General features: G+C 34.5%; 1 protein-coding gene across 5 annotated transcripts in view; it reads right to left on the bottom strand.

Annotated features, from left to right (window-relative positions):
- Positions 1–20,343, bottom strand: part of LOC116778765 (protein grainyhead) — a 71,994-nt gene that overhangs the window by 17,585 nt on the left and 34,066 nt on the right. For 4 of the 5 annotated variants that reach the window (XM_061529679.1, XM_061529677.1, XM_061529676.1 and 1 more), the window contains exons 3-6: positions 12,721–12,924; positions 6,855–7,014; positions 6,066–6,482; positions 3,680–3,834 (exon numbers count right to left, since the gene is read on the bottom strand). In XM_061529679.1, coding sequence (XP_061385663.1) covers positions 3,680–3,834; positions 6,066–6,482; positions 6,855–7,014; positions 12,721–12,924 — 936 coding nt within the window. The remainder of the gene's footprint in view (positions 1–3,679; positions 3,835–6,065; positions 6,483–6,854; positions 7,015–12,720; positions 12,925–20,343) is intronic. The other variant, XM_061529680.1, reaches the window with a different exon arrangement.

The following is a 20,343-nucleotide window of genomic DNA, read 5'->3' as shown; positions in this document are numbered from 1 at the left end:
TGATGTTTCGCTGAGATGTTGCGTTTAAGTTGCCAACCATTACTTAAAGCTTATTGAAAACAATTTGGTAAACAGCACCGCTGATGTTAGCGATTTAAGCGAGCATGGGCAGATAAAAGGCCGTGTAATGCAAACACAGACCGACATTGACGGATCGGTCGCAGCGGTTCTCGCCTATCTGATTCTCTCAAAGTTATTTCAAATGCAATTTCCATTTGTGACGAGGCTTTGTATTGTCATTTTAACAATATCAATGTAGCTTGTTACGCAGGCCTTTACATTAATTGTACCAAGTTATTGCTATAAAGAAACCATAATATTACATGGCGTTTTTATAAAACATTAAGAAAAAAAAAATTATTACATCTTGACCAATATAAAGAAATTCTTAATATAAAGAGCAGGTTTTTCAACAAAACTAAGCAGTTTTATTGAATGAACACCGAATATATTATATTTTGTGATTCTGTATTTTTTAAAAGGGCACATGTTTTTCTGTTGTTTCCTATCACCTCTTACTGATCTGAGATCCTTGAGATGTTGAGAAAACAAGCGGTTATTTTGTCACCTTGAATATACTGCGAGCTCATACAATAATAAACAACGCATTGTTTTCGAATGAGCTTCATTACAAATTTCAGTAGCGAAGCGTCCGAAAAAACTCACTTCCTGCGTGAAGACGGCCATCTTTCATGAATAAATCAATTGGTGAGGCGCGGAAATTGATGAGCGCACAAAAAGGCTCGGAACGTAGCAACAACAAAGTGGTAGCAATAAAAACGCAATGCGCTAACAGACTGGCCAGCGACGTCCCGTGGAGAAACTCTGCTCTGCCAAATTAGATGCACATATATCTTACCCGTTTATACTTACAATACTATTACTAACAGCATAACTTTGTATACTCAATGATTACTCGCTCGCAAACAAGAAATATTATATAATATGCAAAAATAAAAAATTCGTTGTTTTTTTACTAATGGTATTAAAATTAATAATCCCAATATTTAATTGAAAAATGATTATAAGCCATTTGTTTGATAGCGAAGTCGAAGGTATTAAAATGTTAATGTTAGCAATAAAATAAATGTCGACTATTTCAATATTTACATATTCACCGAAAAATACTGTTTTTTTATGTATCAATTGCAAATTAATGTGAATCCTTTAGGTTGATGGTTAACCATTATAATTTAAAGGTAAAATAAATGGTTTTAACACTATATAGGGAGAAATGTGCCCGCATGTCCATCGCATCAATCGCTGATGTAAATTGAGAGTCCATTGTGTGGCTGACACGAATGCCAACACTGATGGAAAATACTGTATTGAGAGAACACCGTAAATGTATAAAAATATTCTGGAATTCATTTATTTTATATTATACAAATGATCCGATCTTAATTTTCCATTAAACAGCATATATAACACATTCATAATCGATATCTCGTGTGTATCAGTAATGAATGCTGTCGGTTCTAGTTGGAATTATAACGTGATTAGGCTGTGCTCATGATGTTAGGTTGCTGCTCTGCGGCTGCTTCGAGCTAATGAAAACGATTAGGGTCTTTAATGGTTCCGCGCTGATTACTGGACCCGCCGTCGGTCTCACAGAACCGTCGTCTCTGATACAGCACTATGATTTTCACCTCGTATCGCACTTAACAGTTTATCCCTTCACAACAATGTACTACAAAGTTACTATTAATTAATGTTAAAATAATTATTTCTATAAATTGTTCAACTTACAATGTTAGGTCGAGTAAGATATGAATAATAAAATTAATAAAGTTATAATATTGTAATATATATTCAATGGATCAATTAACATAAATCCATGAAGCGATTTAAATAATATAGTGATGTCAAGTAGGTATTAAGTGTAAACCTCGATCAGAGGATGTGGAAGGTGGAAAATGGTATCCATTATGCCTACTTCATGTACTATCGTAGTGTTAATCATACATGTATACATTAACCGATTAAGTTATGAACCACCTTTAAAAAGCTATTGAGGGCAACAGACAGAGCTGACCGGACTGGTTATGGGCTTAAATGATCCATAACGAGCGTTAAATAATAGAATAAATATTTGTGGGCTTCTATCTAACGCAATGGTAATAAAGGGAGTCTGTATCACCACGCCGTAATACATAGAAGCGACCGACTCATTTGGGGCAAATGCACGCGAGTAATTATCGAGATAATAATGCTAATGTACTTATCATGTTGACGTCTGCTTCCGCCGCTTCGAGACAGCCAGTAGATTGGTTAAGTAAAGTTTAACTCCTAAATACATACGTATTGTCATTCAATACGAATTTTCTTACATGTTTGACGTTAGAAATAAAAGTATCTTTTATTTTAACTAAGAAAAAAACTTTTATACTTACGTTTTTACATCATTCTCCGAGTAGCGTGAAAATAAAATAATGTAAATAATTAATTAATTTTCATTATTAAGTAAGTAGTTACCTAATAAAGTGCGTGCGAAATGTTCATTACTGAATTCCTATAATAGTGTAAATATCACGAGTCGGTAAAACATTTAACAAGCAATCAATAGATTTTGTGCTCTATATATGGGCTCGTAACGTTCAAATTTACATATTCGTTCCAGGTACAAAGTACATGTTGCCATTAAATCAGGAATCCGGAAGACATTTAGTATGTTATCAATTTTTCTGAATGTGAAAAAAAAGATGTTTACGCTCGAAGGTGATAAATATGAATTTTAAACACCGAGATAATTTGTTCAAACCGGAAATTATGTTTGCTATAAATACATGTTTTTATGAATTTAAAACAATATGAGATTGAATCATCAAACAAAATCAATGAAATCTTTTACTTTATAGGTAGTGAGAGGTTTTGAGGTCGATAAATTTATTTCCAGTTATTAACTCACTTGACCAAAATTAACTTGTTACAAGACAATCAAGCGAGAAAAAATAGGAAATTGCCAATTAACACACACTTTCAGTTCATTCAACGATCACGAAGTTTAAGTTAGCACCTCGCATACTTCGACTAGTAGGGTGGTGTCACTTCACCTAAGAAAATTTATATTCATTCTCACATTTATCAAAGTTTAGTTTTTTTTTTTTTAATGTATAATACCAACTGATGTTAATAAAAACAACGGTCTCGTGTATAGACAAACGTAATTACGGAATTGAATAAAATACATATATGTTGTAAACTTAAGGATTGACTTTATTTTTTAATATAAATATATATTGGATTCTTAAGATTTTGAAGTAGATTCATTTTTCTTTTGTTAAGAAAAATATTTTTCAAGAAAGGCCCTATAACTTTTTTGGTAGGTGTTAATCGGTACGTCAATATAGTTACATGGGATGTAGGTTGTTCCACTCATTTACACTCACGCGACATACATCGGTACAAGGAAACGATTAATAGAAATGTTTTTAATTTTATCTTCTATCTGTTTAAAGTATTTTATTTGCTTTCTAAATGGATTGTTATCCTTTAGAGCTATTGTTTATTAAGCAAATTTGTTAGTACAAGCTTTGGTTATATTATTTATTTTGATCTTAATGTCTTATAAAAAACATTCTGTCTAATCGGTCTGAAAATTAACGAGCTCGTTCACAAATAAGACAAAAAATTGTCCCTAGGTTCCAAATGATTGGGTTAGACATAGTTAAATACTTACGATTTAGCGATCTGTATCTTATCAGCATCGTTTTGTCTACCGAAGTCGTGCCAGGGACGTGTCCTCGGTGGCTGTGCGGGCGAATGATGAGCCGCGGGGGTTCCCCTGCCGTCTTCGCCCACGGGCTGCTGGCAGATCACCGTGTACTCGAACGACTGTTGGTATACGATCTTATAGGAAGGTAGAAATATCGACAACTACCGCTTATTAGAAAATTTACAATGAATCATAACAATAACCTGACACCTACTTATAACTTTAAAGATGAAATATTATTAAATATTGATCGATTAGGTTTTAAATATTGCGTTTAAAGAAGTCTGCATTAATAACGCTGCTTCGATACACAACAAGTTGACATGACAAATTAGTAAAACGTAACAAGTATCGCGTCGCTGAGAAAAAAAAGTTTTAAACTCCAATTGCCTCAATAGATAAACCGAATCTTAGTATATATTAAAAATAATAATATAGGCAACTATCTCGTTTATATCCATAAGTATTTATTTTAAAGACATAACAACACATAATAAATCGTTATATTATAATACAACAAATTAAATCAATTAATGATATTTTCCTAATTCTTGGAGGTCACTACCAAAACCATGTAGTCGGACTTTGCATAATTAACATAATGAGCTTAAGAGGTTTATATTCGTTCCGCAAAAACTTAGGAAGCGAAACGTTGGAAACATACAATTAATTTTAATTATTATTTCATTGAAATAAAAAAAAATATTCAAAAAATAAAATGCGATAATGCCGCTAACATGGTTACAGTTTTTAAGAAGAAAGATAAAACTAAAACATTTTAGCTATTTGCTTATTTAATTAGCTCCTGCATTTATCCGCATATTAAAATGCATCTAAACAATTTTCACCATAGCGTGGTATGTTGAGTTAGATCATTTAAACGTTAACAATCACATATAAAATAAAATGAATTAAGACATATACGTTTTCAATGTATTGTTTTTGTAATGGCTACAACCTTGACTTTTTTACATTTTTTTTTTAAACCTGTCACTGTCTTTATAAGTTACTAACGCGAAAATATTTTGTTTACAGACCAAAAGGTAGTATTAAGGAACAAAAAAGTATAAATATACAATGCAAAAAAAAAATATTATGATCGGAATAATTTCGATGTTTCTGTATTGGATTGTACGTGCACGCGTTTTATAATTGGTTATGCTCTAATGGAAACCAAACGAGGGTTACGAAATATTAGGTAATCTAAGCAAAAAAAGTGCAAAAAAAAACTATAGATATAGCGCTTAGTACTCTCACTCTTTAAAGTATATACAAAAATCAGTAACTAGTTGCTAGATGGGACACCTTTATAACATTATTTTCGTTATATGTAACATAAATTTCATATAAATTGACACTAATTTATGTAAATTGCTATAGGCAAATTTAAAAATCCATACTAAATCACGAGTTTGCTTTTTTTTTATTTTTTATTTTTTTTTATTTTGATGTAATTTTAAAATAAACATGTGCATCAATGTTTCCAATTAGCGATACATTTCTATTAAATGTCCAAGCGTTCGTCTACAAATATGAATTTTATATGAAAAATGTTGATTCATTATGCGTTTGTTGTTACGACATAGAAAATAATAAGATCGACATCGTGGCCAGCTCGTGAGCGCCGCACCTAGGAGTGACAAGTCCTTCAAATACACTTAGTCCTAATAATCATTATACATAAGTCATGTCAATTTGTTATTTAAAAATGCATATTTCCATATTACAAACGTTCTAACATAAGTCTTTTGTTGAGTAACGACCGTTGTTGTAACATTATGTACATAATAAATTCAGACTTCTTTAACAACTACATTAATGTAATAGTAAGCGAATCATTAGATATAATAATGTGAGTCATTTAGAACGTTTATTTCAACTAATTATCTTATTAGAATTAATTGATCGAATTCCTAAAAAATATTGAAGATTTTTGAGAATTGAATACATTATTTGATTTCAATGATAAACTATTTCTATAAAACTTTTATATCATCAGATAGTTTTGTCGTAACGACACATTACGTATATTTATAATGAAAATTAATTAAAATTATAATATATAGAGCGCGGGAGGGCTTCAGTTGGAATTGATTGTAAAATCGACGAAATTAATGTTCCCAGAAATATTGTGATTACGTAGTATGTAAGCCGGTACATTGCTGAACGGTCAAATGTAACATTCAGGAATATGTACAATATAAGCTGTTATGAAAGATATCGATGATGACATGTTTATGTAATGGGCACATATACAAAAGAGAGGATCGTGTCATTTGGTGTGTGCTAGTTTAAGTACAATGTTGTATGAAGCCCGCCCGCCCGCGCCCTTGTCTCCCGTAAGACCGACCTGCTGGACCGCTGTGTGGTCTCGAGGAGTGACGGCGTCAGCGCCGATGCCGCTGTCGGGTGACGGGAGGTCGACAGTAAGCCCCGCGGCCGCTATCACGCTCTTGCTGTGATAACGTGGCGCCGAATATCGATCGCCGAATGCCGATGCTGATGCTGATTCCGTGTCACTGTATGGCGGTGCCGCTCTTTGCTGATAACCATCGCCGATGAAATATTCTCTGTAGTAGGGCTCGCCAGCGAACGTCGTCGTCTGGCGCGGATATTGCTCGCCATAGGGCGTAGGACTGGGAGTGCCTGGGGGCGCAAACATTTGCGCTGCGTACATAGCGGCGTCTGGAAGAAGTGAGCCTGCTGAGGAGGCTCGCGAGGGTACAGGAGATGGCGACGCCGCCTCACCGGGCTCGCCGACCGCCACCTGCGGACACACGCGCCTGTTACACGCGTTCTCCCACGACAATTGTCCGCTTCGTAAAGTCGACGCGTACATGCCGCGTCGAACACAGTCACTGGTTCACGAGCACTAGTTTGTTTTGTTTATAACACGGTCACGTTACAAGTACATAAAATCCTGATAATGTCGATATATCCTAAATCATATACGAGAGCATGCAGTGGGCGGGCAGCGCTGGCCGGCCGTGTTAGGGCGCGGGCGGGCGCGGTTAGTGAATCTCGAGCGAGGTGCTCGGCACATCGTACACAAACCGCGAAAAATAATACATGAATAACCGGTAAGGAGAGTGTGTAAGTGCGTGCGCGCGCGACGGCGGCGTACGGACGTGTGACGCACCTTGTGTCGCGGCGGCTTGAGCGCGTGCTCGGGCTCCTCGACCACCTTACGGCTGAGGTCCTCAGGCTCGCGCTTCACGAGGCCCGCGTGCAGGAGGCCAGTCAGTTCACCCAGCTCCGCCCCGTGACCGCCATTGGCCGCCTTCAGACCTCCGCCGGCCCTGCGGAGGGGAGACACGTGTGATTGGCGACGATGCGCGCGCGCAGCTATTTCTAACAGCAAACTCATCGTGCGCGCGTAAAGTTGCTAGTTTATAATTTTTGCATTATACAAGATCGTAAACAAAAATATATTAAACAACTTCATTATATGTTTAATAAAATAATATTTAATAATGATAAAACTGTTATGAAAATAATGTATTCTCTATTTATGTATTTACATCATTTTAATACAGTAGAAATTTAACTAACTCTTTCAAGTTCAGTAAACATGATTCAATACTAAATCATTCATCGTTATAAAGCTATTAAAATAACGTTGATACTTTATCGTAAATACGAGTAGTTTACTTTGTCAATATATTATTTACACCATGCAAAAAAACAAACGAAAACAGAAATAAATTAAAATACCCATAAAAATCTTATATATTATATAGTTCATTTTTTATACAAAATCTTAAAAGCGATCATGAAAAAGGCAAAAAAAATCAAATTGAAATATTATTTGATTTAAAAGCTTCGAATCTTAGAATTGGAACTTGGTTTCAGGAAATATTTTTTAAATTAAAATAATACATATCGTTTTACTACCTCAAGGTAAGAAATTAATAAGAAAATGACTTAAGAGTATATATATATTTTGTTGATATATTTAAAAATATAGGTATAAACAATACCTACCTGTCTTCTACACTTAGTGTCAAATCGTCAAATAGTTAGCCTAACCCTGTATGTACCTACATTGAGTGAAAAATGGTACCGAAAAATATACACTGATGCTTATTGTCCTTGGTACATTTTTTATTGCAGCTCAGTCATGTCTCTTTTTTTTCTTCATAATTTCTAAATGAAAAATCTATGCAGAATTCGGAGGTATGTCAATATTGAGGAGTTCTTTTTTTATAATCATCTAGAGTCTAGACACCTAGATGAACCAATCTGTAGGTAGTTACATAAAGTTATATAAATGGCAGAGAAAATTAAAATTATTACATAGTCATGTTCGAACATTAAATTCCAGAGTACGTTTCATTTTATATTGAACTTTTTTAACTAATACTATAGAGATGAACTTCTTCAAGTGATTCACAATGGTCCCCGCTCCCAGTTTCTTTATATTCACTCACCCCAATGATTTAGCAACGCGTGGACCATTTTAGTCACTTTTGATGTCAGTATCGCTCCAGGTGGGTTTTATAATTTCTTAAACTCTGAGATGAACTCAGAAGCTCGTCGTTTTATTACCCGACAATTTAGCTTTTTAATTAACAACAAGACTCAACATCATAAGAATTTAGCCTCGAGGCGTTTAAAGCAATTTATAAACACAAATTAAACTACTCTTTCCCTCATATAATAATCATAAATCCAAAAAAATATCTAGTGATCGTTTAAGTCTATTACAAATACCGTAAAGACAGGCACATTAAATATATTTGATTTGTTCGCATGTGAGGGCAGGCACCTCGTGTGCGGAGAGCGGTTCTCTCGCGATGTCAGTGCGCGCCGATTTATGATAATTGAAGACGTGTTTCATCGGCGCTCAGATGTTTATTTTAGATAAGAACCTCTCGTGGCACTATTTCATGCGTCCGATTTGGCCAGCACTCTCGACCTCCCGCAAGCTCCATCCTCGTCCGTGTCCGATTGCATTTCTCACATTACTTATTCTAAACGATTTATATGTGCAATATGCAAAAAGGATACGTTGTAGATAAATTCATCTGTGAGATAAGATATATCCAAAGAAAAAAAATTACGTCTAAAGTAAGCAAAGTGAAAATTAAAACATTAAAAACTATATTTAGAAAACGTACCGAAACGATATGTCGTTGTTGTGTTATTTTTGAAATTGATTTTTTTAGTAATACATTTAATATATATATAAAAAAAAGAATCCATCAAAACATACATCGGCAAGGGTTATAGAATTTCAGTAAACATGCAAATTAAGTTCGCGCTAATCCGAGTACGATATGCCAGATATGCGATGTTGAACAGATATCGTTATTCATGTGTTCAACACAATGAGTTGTTTACTTGTCGTTGCTTTGTACGCGCCTGGAGCTATGTTCAACTAACAGCTGACTTTACTTATTGGCGTTTTTAAAAAGCCCGCCCATTCATACCAGTCATTATAGTATTGACAGGAATACAACTTTAAAAACAGATTTCTTTTTAATTTTAGTCTTGTTGCATTAATAATTTTGTTATAAGCCACAATTATTGTTTTCAAAAATCAACTTCACGTTATAATTTATTTAATATTAAATATTATAATATTATTTCAGATATTATGACGGTTAAATTAAAATTTCTGGTTCCCAAACGTCTATAATTAATCTGATATCGGTGTCATGTTACTCTCAATTACCATAACAGTTGCAGTAGCAAACGTAGAATAAGATTCATTATAAGCATCCGAAATCATTTTGCATACAAATGCACTATTTCTATGCCTGCATACATTATAGGTGAACAGTCGTATGTCTACGTTGCAATCTCTTTATAATAATTTGCAATGTTTACTTAACACCCTTTCACACTTGACGAGATATCGACAATGCAACACTTGGGGTGCCCTTTTCTTAAAAAATATCCGAACTCTTTTCAATAACGTAATATTAGTACAAGGAAACACCAACAACGTTAACTTTTTAATTAACTATAATTATTAAATTCTAGAAATTTATAGATAATTTATCCTACGTTATTAAAGAATTAAATGGATGGATTAAAAATAGCAGATACCTAAGATAGGTACAGTTAGAACATAAATGCAAAAGGTTTTATTACATTTACAGGTTCAATGTCTAGAATATTCAAGTTGGTACAAACAGCAGTAACCACGCGCATCTACTTACTGTGCAATGGGATTGAGATAAAATCTTAAATAAATAATTATTTCTTATTCCACAGATAAGAAGTTAAACTCGGGTTGCGCTATCATGATTAAAATCAAAGGCGACGACAGTTTATACAGCGTTTGACGAATAGATTATAATCTATTGGGCATTAAAGCGAGATGAAGAAGGCGCATGCAACGGATGTGAGAAACGTTATACCATTCTATTTGAATATATCATTCGTTCCAATGTAGGTTTATTGCCACTTTTCTCACGGAACTAATACATTATCAAAAACTTTAATTGAAAACGATTTCGTCACTTGTCCCACCCATTAAAATAAACTCTTTAATGATCACGCCTCAAACTTCAAGACTAAATAAACAATTTATAGTTTAATTTTAATCGTAAAGTCTCACAACCTTCATGGTAATAATTCGCAACGGCTATTAATTGTGATCATTTGAATAGGATTATCCGAAGATAAAGGTGGTCAAGAGGAATGGTCAAGCCCCGACTTTAAATTTTCGCTACATGATAGATACCATATTCGAGGCCATAACGAAGACTGTCTTTTTATTTATTATATTTATAAGAGGGTCGGGTGTATCCAGGGGAACTGAATGGTATTAACTGTTGTGCTAGTAACAATGCAGATATATCTTCAAGAGGAAACCGGTTCCTGTCCTAAATGGGTCACACGGTAACAGCTACAAAGTTTTTGCTAAATATTTTATATTATTTGAAGTAACCAACTATGAAGTTTTGAAATACCAAATAGATAATATAAAATGTCGCCATATAAAAGTGTTGTAATCAATTTCATTAAGTTATTTTCAGTTTATTAATAAAATGGATACTCTATAAGAAAATTATTTCTCGTTAATGCAAGTTTGTTGAGACAGGGTCGTGAGGTCGAAACCCAGAGACATCCCGATGCGAGTTTCTATGCTAATTTTCAATATTAACACTCGAAAGCTGTTGACAACTATTAATGGCTATGTCTATCTTTTCATTTAGTGCGTATAATTTCAGATATCCTAGATACAGATGGCGTGTTGCGCCCGCGCTCTACGCAATGCGTTTACGAAACATGTTTACGCCTACGAATTGGAAGTAACATAATATAGAGACTGAACTAGTTAATTTCTACATCTATCTCGCATTCAATTCAAATATTACGAGCGATTTAGACAACAAACACAACGCTCAGATACTGACGATGATATGACACTGAACTATATATTGGATTAGCATACAAACGCGAGCGACACCACTCACGGATGGGTGCGGGCGACTTGGAATATTCGTTATAATTTTGAATGTATGAATGAGAAATAGCAGCACACGTTCGAAGCGTGGGACGCGTGCCGACAATGCAACCAGAGTGCCGAGACAAGTCCTCGCCGTCCTTGTCAATGTGAGCGGCTTCCACATCCGTCTATTGTTAGTGTTTGTGTATACACTCCCGAAAACTATGACCACCGTGACATTTCAAATTATTACTTGAATATAGATATATAAATATGGAAAACTACACCAATGAATGACAGACGGTAATGTCAGAAACGGTATCTTAATATAAAGCCGCATATAAGATAATAATGGACATATGTTCTGTAGAGCGTTGGCATCTATTTTTATTATCATGCTGCTGTTATTTTCCCCATAAAAATGTCCATAGCAAAATAGAACGTTTCTACAGCGAAGGCCATAAACCGGTAACATATTTAACATTTTCATGAATTAAACCAGATTCATTATCACTATAAAATGTGTTTATGAAGTATAATAAAATCTTCATAATAACAAGTAGCTTTGAGTGTGAAGTTATTATAATGCAGTCTTTATAGTAAAAATGTGACACGGCGTTTGCTCATTTTTGTGCCATTCAAAGGATGCTGTTAACAACCACTTTCAAAGAGCGAGTATAATTTGATCGGGGTCACATTTCTATGGGAACACACACAGTTAAATACTTTAAGTTATTTCAATTTTTCTAGCAGTTTACACTTGAAGCATGTTAAGTTGATATATTTGGCGAGTAAATATAAAATACGCTAAGTATTGACGTACATAACCAATTTTAATTTATGAAGACTAATTAATAATATTTACACACATATATTGAATTGTCATCATAATAGCCATGAAATGATTAATGTATATAAACAATTTAAGAAAAAAGTCAATATGGCGCCAAGACTACATACCAATAATTCAAAGACACAATCATTCTGTAACGACTTTTTTCAAGAATCTGCAATCGAAATGCAAAAATATGCAAATTTTAATGATATATATACAGGAGCGGGAGCAAGACCGTCTTTACATTTGCGAACTCTTATTTCGATAATCCCACTATATGTATTCAAATGAGGACCTATGATTTATTGAGTGGAACATTAACATTTTTATTATTTGTTATTCTTACACCTTTCTTTGGGGCGGAAGCCACGCGGCCTCTGTCTATGTGTACTCGGCCGTGAGACTCGGCAACACACTAACCCTGCTGTTACTGCGATGTAACAAAAAATAATAAAGATTGGATATTATCATAGTTTACATATAAATTTTACGCGAATTCATTCCGTATTCAATACGCTTCGATATTGGACGATTATGATGATAATTGCTCGGATACACGAACGTTATGTATGATCGTGAGAATCGATGAGCGATTTTCCGGAATCGACTTTGGATCTAGTGATAAAGTTTATAATTTATTCATACGGATTTAAATATTTTTAATTGACTTTGACCTTTTCATGAATCACTATATATATTTTTTTGCATTTTGTAAATAAATGAGATTTTTTTTATGTAATTTGAAAGACATCGTATTTTTTAACTTACGGCCAAACTTCCTTGTGTAGATTGAGATGAGCATCTTGGACAAGCGGAGGCAGCTTGTAATACTCGGTGACGAGGGATTGGGGTTGAGGGTCTTCAGCGACCCCGAGCACAGCAGAAGTCGCAGCGCTGAGCGGATGTTCCGGTCCACCAGTGTAATACGCACGCCAAGACTCTCCGCTCACTTCCATCACTTCCTTACGACGTCTGCGAATAGAAACACATTAATTATTATACAGCATAATCAATAAAACTTTACCTTATACTTTATTGCAACGTTGCTTTGTAAAAAACCACGCATACCTAATCGATTTATTAAGAACGTTGTAGTGATGATGTCAAGTATGACACGTTTGACCAATTTTCATTGAGTGTGTTTATCAATGAAGTAAACGTAAAATACTGGTATCCCAAGCCTGTAGTTTAACAACTGGACCGACTACATCTTACGAACCAGTTATTAGGCGTGACCATTTTGGTACGGATACTGACCTTTGATGGTATCCATCAGCAATCGTTAGTATACACGTACGCTAATAATTGTCGCACGCTAAAATGAGTCAGCATCTCAAGTGGCCGGTTCTAAAACACGCTTATTTTGGCACTGGCGCCGCGGATTTTGCATTGAAGCAAGCCGGAGAACCTAATTCGGAAGATAGCCTACTTTCAAAGAGTTTGAGCTGTTGTTTGTACGTCACGAAGGTCGGGTAGCCTGAAGCTGCAAACCTGAATGTAGAACAGGTCTGCAACACTTGCAGAACCGGAAGGATACGAGGCAAATCCCTGTTCCTTCGCCAACCAGTTTAGGTTGTCTGACGTCACGCCCAGCGGTATCTTACGATGCAGACAAATAAATAAAAAGTGTTGGAAGCACGCGTCGGACGAGTTTGACCGGATCGTAGTTCTACCTGATTCCTGTTCCTGGTGAACTGTTGATATCACAGGAGGTCATTATTTATTGTTATTTTAATTAAAACCGCAAGTAAAAAACCGATGCATGTTCCGTTCATAATCAGTAAAACCAAAGCATCGAAGTGACATAACAATTAAGACCATAAACTACACTTCATAAATTGACATAGACCAATTTACTTCACAGTTTAATATTTAGATTAAGTTTTAAAAATAAAACGTAAATAAACACTTTAAGTATATAATTTAAGTATACACTTTAAATTTACGTCAATGTTCAAACAGTTCATTGTTTTGCGTAATGATAATATCAACTATGTGAAATAAAATATGATAAAGCCTATATAATTGGCCATTAAAATTACAAAGTCAGCTGCTGTCGTTTAAACGGATAAAGTATAAGTCATGTGACGAGTTAACTGGCAGCGGGTGTAGGGGCGCGGGCGGAGTGTGGCTGCACCACGTGAATGAGATTCCGGTAGGTGCGCACGTAAAAATCGTGCAACGAATCTAACAGGTTTACTGGGGTCCTTGTGAGGCCATTGGGACTGGTCTAACCTGCCCTGCGAACATGAACCTCGAAAATCTGTTTCCCATCCAGTTTGCATCTAATCACCAAATAAAGAAACGAATTTATATGTACACTCATAAATAGATAAGGAGACTTTTCTAAATCGAAGTTTGAGCGATTGATTAGGACATAGTATTGTGTCTTTGAGTATCTTGATAATGTTAAATTGATTAGTCTTTTTGTCATTGTCAATTGTTCTGGTTACGGTTTCGCAAAAAGCTTTCTTATCTGTTTGTTTGGATATTTGACTATTGAATGGGGCGATTAGAAAGTATCACGAGCAGCTGTCACCAATATGTGACGTATGTTAGAGCGGAACGGATGGCTCAGAGCAAAAGGGTTGAAGAAGACTGTTACGCAAACAAAGCATTCGATACGGTTATTCATTACAGTCGTTTCTCAGACAGCTCTTAGACTTCTTGCTACGGATATAACTTTAGCTGTACGAAACTTGAAAATAAAATAATGTTTTAAAATATCTTATTTTATAAAAGTGTCAATTACTTTATATAGCATTATAGATTCGAACGAGACATGTTACGAAAGAAGTGAGAAAAAACAAGAGATAAATGATATTACTGAGTTTAATTAGGTGTGGGTCAATTTTATCTGAGGTTTGCACCGAGTTGTGAGCGAGGTGACGGCGGCGGCGTGTTTCGAAAGGCGCTCGTCCAAGTCGACGTCCGGTGTCGCGTCCAACTATCGATCATTCGGTTCGTTAATAAATAACACGTTGGCGTTGTTCGTCGCTTATCTCCGCTGTTCGGGCATGTGGAAAAATTTGGTGTAGGTGTCGTAACGGAGAGACACGCATGTCTCACAGGGTTGCGTGCGCCCGCCTGGCGTGCTTATCCTCTCCGGTCGTTGGCTCGCGATTGGATTGCTTCATTATTAATATTTAATTAAAACAATTACTATGTTCAAAATGAAGAAGACTAAAAACATTGTATTGTTTATTTATATGATAGTATCTTATTAGGTTTCAATTTGACTTCGAATCTTGATTAAAATATTTCAGTCAAAAACAACAAAATCCCAGCAGTTGCGATAAGTAATAAATTCATGTGACATACATTTCACAGGAAGCTAGTTAGACAATAATTTATAAAAACAGCAATATAAGGCAAGGTTTCTGAACAACGTTTAATGGAATTAGCTATTATGTACATTTTGCAGACACGACGTGAAAGTCTTTATTAATCTATTTAGTATTCTCAAATTATAAGTAACGAACATCGCTGGAATGCAGCATTGGTCCATTTCGTCAATTAAAGAATGCGCTCTTTAGGATTGTGCCTTCGCAAAACGCACGCTGTTATGGTGTTTAAAAAAGGAAATTCTTCATACCAGTATAAATAAATAAGGGATGAGAGAACCTCACGCTGCAAACATCCCAACGGGCGACATTTTCGACAAACCTCTTTTTGTTGGTGACGTGGAACGCATATGCGATGATTCATTTACGAAGTTCTTCTCCGTATAAGCATGGCTAACATTATTACTTCTGTTTTCTTGGCAGCATTATGGACAGTGGACAAGTAATGTGTTCTTGGAAATTTACGCCTACGCAGTTTGAAGATGGAAACGCAATACAGGCACTAAATAAGTTATGTTTCCCGTCTACTACTACTACTATAACACTTAGAACTATTGTTCAAGTTGTAATTCAAAGTGCGAAATTCTAATTGTAATGATACATTTGAGTCAGAATATTTATTTTTGGATGTAAATGTATTCTAATTTTTTATTTATAAATTCAAAAGCTATTATTCTTAACAATTATAAAACCGTTGACCATTGATTGACGCCAGGAGAACATGACGTCTCAATATCATTGGTACTCAAAAGATTTATATGAAGTGATTGCATTGTGTGCAGTTTGCTTGACGCCTTCACAGAGAAACGCTGCGGTGAACAATCATGAACCAATAGTCCCACTGTTACCGCGTCAACAGACATTTTGTCAAATATGTATATGGACATTTCGAATGAAATACAAAGTGCTCATCAAGCGTAAAAAGTTTTTATGTTTAATCTATTTTAAAACCGTTAATTTTAGTTGATTATTTAAGTTATTTGGCGTTAATAATAAATGTGGTAAAAAGAACATCACAATTTCTTTGTCTCTCAATAATAAGTTAATAAGCAAAATATATTTTAACGACAATTATAATGACAAAGGCAGGAAATAATAATAATAACATTAAAGGTCGGCTGTAGCTGTATATTGATCGGAGCCCAATGACGTTCTCATTGTGTTCACAATTACACCAGCGAGTAAACTTAACAAAAACAACCAGCCGATTATCACTGATCATTTTAAAATGAATTATCTTAAGCGCTGTCGTTCATATGGTCACAATAAAAACAAGTTAAAAGAATTTATTATTAAGGCGTTCGAGCTACTGTCTTAAATACGATTTTATAAGTACGTATCTATAAAAGCGCACCTATTTTTTAAATACAAGAATATATACATTTATATATTTTTGTGAAAAAGACATTTTACTCGACAAATAAAAATGAAATATTTCAGTTGTGTTAAACGTCATGTTTGATAGGTATTGGAATATAGTGTCTTATAGAAAGTTACGATCACAACAAAGAACGCCCGCGGTGCCCACTTTAAATAATACTATAATAGATGCGTTGTTTCCATTACTTAAGACTTTTCTGACATGAATGCTTGTGTGGGGTCTTTTAATAAAAATATAACTTAAAATTATAAGTACTTAAAAATTAAATGCAATAATTGAATTCATTTTATAACAAGCAAAAAATACGAAATAATAAGTGCAAATAAAAAAAGGAATCGACTTCGTTACAAATAAACGTTCCAATGGAAATGTTAATGTTATCAATTGTGTGTAAAATGATAATATCTCGAATAAAATGCTGCTTCACAATGGAAAGGTAATCTATAAATTATATAAATAATAGAATTCAGAAATAACAATAAAGTCTAAAGGGTGAGCTGTAAAAAGTTAATAAAGCTGATATCTTGGTGTTCGGATGCAGTTGGAAATGAGCATGAAGATATAAATTAGGAGAGACATCGGCCGTACAAAGCAGAGAGCGGCCGCAGTATGCATTGTTCCGTGCGAATTGAAACAGGTTGTGTGTCAGGTATCTGTATGAATTGATTTATGACCGATTATACTATACTCCCGGGACTATAATTAAATCGCGAAGCTATTAGGTATGCCCGAAAGAACGGTGACACTGCCCACGGATATAAACCAAAAGTGATTTAATGCTTCCAGCTGTGATAGCGCTTTGTTTAACCAAAGAATTTTAGATAAATTGACAAATAATATCTAGAGACGGCGTAATTTAGTCCAGTCAGCTTAGAAATTTACGACTATACCGAGAACAGAGGTGATTTTGCAAACAGACAACATTTAAAGCCTATCAAAAGGTGAGCCTTGGAATTTAGATACCGTTACGTCAATATCATTACTGCTAGTTAGCTTGTCAAAATGTTTTGTCAAATAACTCAAAAAAAAAAAACAAAATATCTTTCAGTTCATAAGACATAGTAAAAGGTAAGATTTAATACAAATACTTGTCGTATTAAGATAGTGTATTTAAAACGGAATTATGAAAAACGAAAAAATATACATTTTATAAACAAGTATCCGACATGTTGAACCGACAGCGGCGCCTTGCAAAGTCGCTAGCTTTTTAATACTACAAAACTCGAACACAACTCGTCAGCGGTCTGACAATTGTGAGAACGCGATCAATTATCCGCATGAAAAATAGTAATGGTTAACAATAAATAAAACACGAATTAACTGCTGGCTAACATTTTCATTATCCAGTTAAAACAGCATGTCAATCATTTCACGGGGCAATCAGTGATAGGACGAGGGCCGATGGCAGGAGGAAAGATAAGTTTTAATTACCTCCGACGCCTATTTACATATTGTAGAAGATATTGACGGATAACTCTCAATTAAGAACTTATCATTTTTCCTTTTATAAATCGATGTTAGCAAGTTGTTACGATTGATAAGATCTGTTCCATGTAACAGATTAAACAGGACAAGAATATATTGCATTAAATTTAAAACATGTTAAACCTTTACATTTTCGTAATATTTAATAAAAAGTTTACATCGCAACTTAGATTTAATTAAAACGTTTATATAAGCTCATCTTAACCATTAAATTTGCATGTCAACATCTAACTTGCAAATTAGTAACTTTATACCTTTGACTTGGTACGTACTAAGATTATCTTGTTATTTTTATCGAAGCTATAAAAAACTTGAAATGTTTGTGAATTCTTTTTAAAATTTATATTTAATTACAGTCCAAACCAATTTGCTGTTGCGATAATAGAAAGGGCAGAATATTATTTTACAATATATTATTGACCCTAGACCCTGCGGTCTATAGAAATTATACATAAACCCATATAACTTTCGTATATCGTGCTTTAATAATGGCTGCAAGTTAATTTCTTAAAAAAAGTTCATCTAAGGGCATATTATAATATACAATTTGTCGTTATTACGAATAAATATCTAGGTGTATAATGCGCCAAATCGGCGCCTGCTAATTGCGGAGGTCGATAATTTACGATCAGCCTGAATAGCTCTGTGCACTGCTATCAGCCTTCCGCCGCGTTCCCGCCACTGCGTAACGACCCTACACGAAATGCTGTGTAATAAATTAAACTTAAGCTAGACGTATAGCCCAATAATATCAGCAAATCATCGCAACTGTTGCAGTAATCAAATGTATTTATAAATTTTCATCGAATCACTCATTATTGGGAATTAATATTAAAATCCATTAAAACAGTTGACGTGAATACAATTAAAGTCATTTAGGCGTAATAGAGTGAGCATATAATGAGAGCGATTCACTTCACCCCTCTCCCCCGTGCCGCCTCCCCCGCGTGTGCCCTCCGATGTGCTATCTAAATGCAAATCGGATAGTCCGGTTGATGTCCACGATAAATCAGCCTCACGGCTCAGACCGTTACCCGGGCCACACTCACACTCACACATACGTAACATACTATAACTTATTCTTCAATATAGCTATCATCTCTACCCTATGTCAAAAATTCTATCAAAATGTAAAGCAAAATTTATAGCGGCTATTATCACGTTGGAACGAATTTTTATGAAATGTTACACGAGCTAATTTGCATAAAATACCCGGTCACCATCTCTGTCATTAGCTGACTGGTGATTGCCATAAACACATTAATGCTAATAAAAAATATATACGAAAAACGTACATATTTAGATGATTTTCTATATATTATAATTATTTATTTTGTGTTGAACTGATAGCGTTTTATTACTGGACTTTTATGTAAATGATTATAATTTAAGATTCATTAATAAAAGTTATTTAATCAAAATACTTTATTTTATAAAATGAAGTATTATTTTAATAAAATATCAAGCATGATTTTGCAATATTCGATTCAAATAAGTCATTGAATATTTATATCTTATATAAATAATGTATCAGATTAGTAAAAGTAATAGAAACAAAGTTAATACTTGCAATATATAAATCATTAAATTATAATAACATCGTTTTGAAACGCAATCAATGCGGCTCGTTGGTTTGATAATTTAAGAAATTAAACGGCAGGGTTTTATGCCAGCATCAAATAACTTAGTCTGTGTTAATACCATTTTTATTGCGATATATAAAGCTCTTATAAGAATGTTCACCTGGACGGACGTATTATTCCAGAGATTGTCAATATTATGGTTACAAATAGAATTGCCAACGTTTACATGTTGTTGTTTCATAGAGACCGAGCCTTCGTTAATGGATCTATACATTCATTTACATCTTAATTCAGTTCATTATAAATATTCATTCAGTTAACCAGCTTTATCTCCCTGCCAATAACGGTGAAGTAGGTGTCTATTAAATTTGTATTAGCCGTGTCGTTTTGCTAAGTTATGATTGTTGAAATTGATCAAACATAAACCATTACCATTACAAATAATTCTTATAAGACAAACAGCTAACTGCGTTCTAAGAGGAAAGTTTGATGCAGAGATCACTGAGGTCAAGTTGCTCGGTCGAGCGGTAGATATTACTCAGTTTATCTCTCAAATGCCTAAGGTGATTCCCACTACCAGCTATTTAACATAAGAGGA

The sequence above is a fragment of the Danaus plexippus genome, chromosome 6 (assembly GCF_018135715.1).
Source record: "Danaus plexippus chromosome 6, MEX_DaPlex, whole genome shotgun sequence".
Classification (NCBI taxonomy): domain Eukaryota; kingdom Metazoa; phylum Arthropoda; class Insecta; order Lepidoptera; family Nymphalidae; genus Danaus; species Danaus plexippus.
Note: the sequence above shows the minus strand (reverse complement) of the source record. Positions and strands in the feature narration are given on the sequence as shown.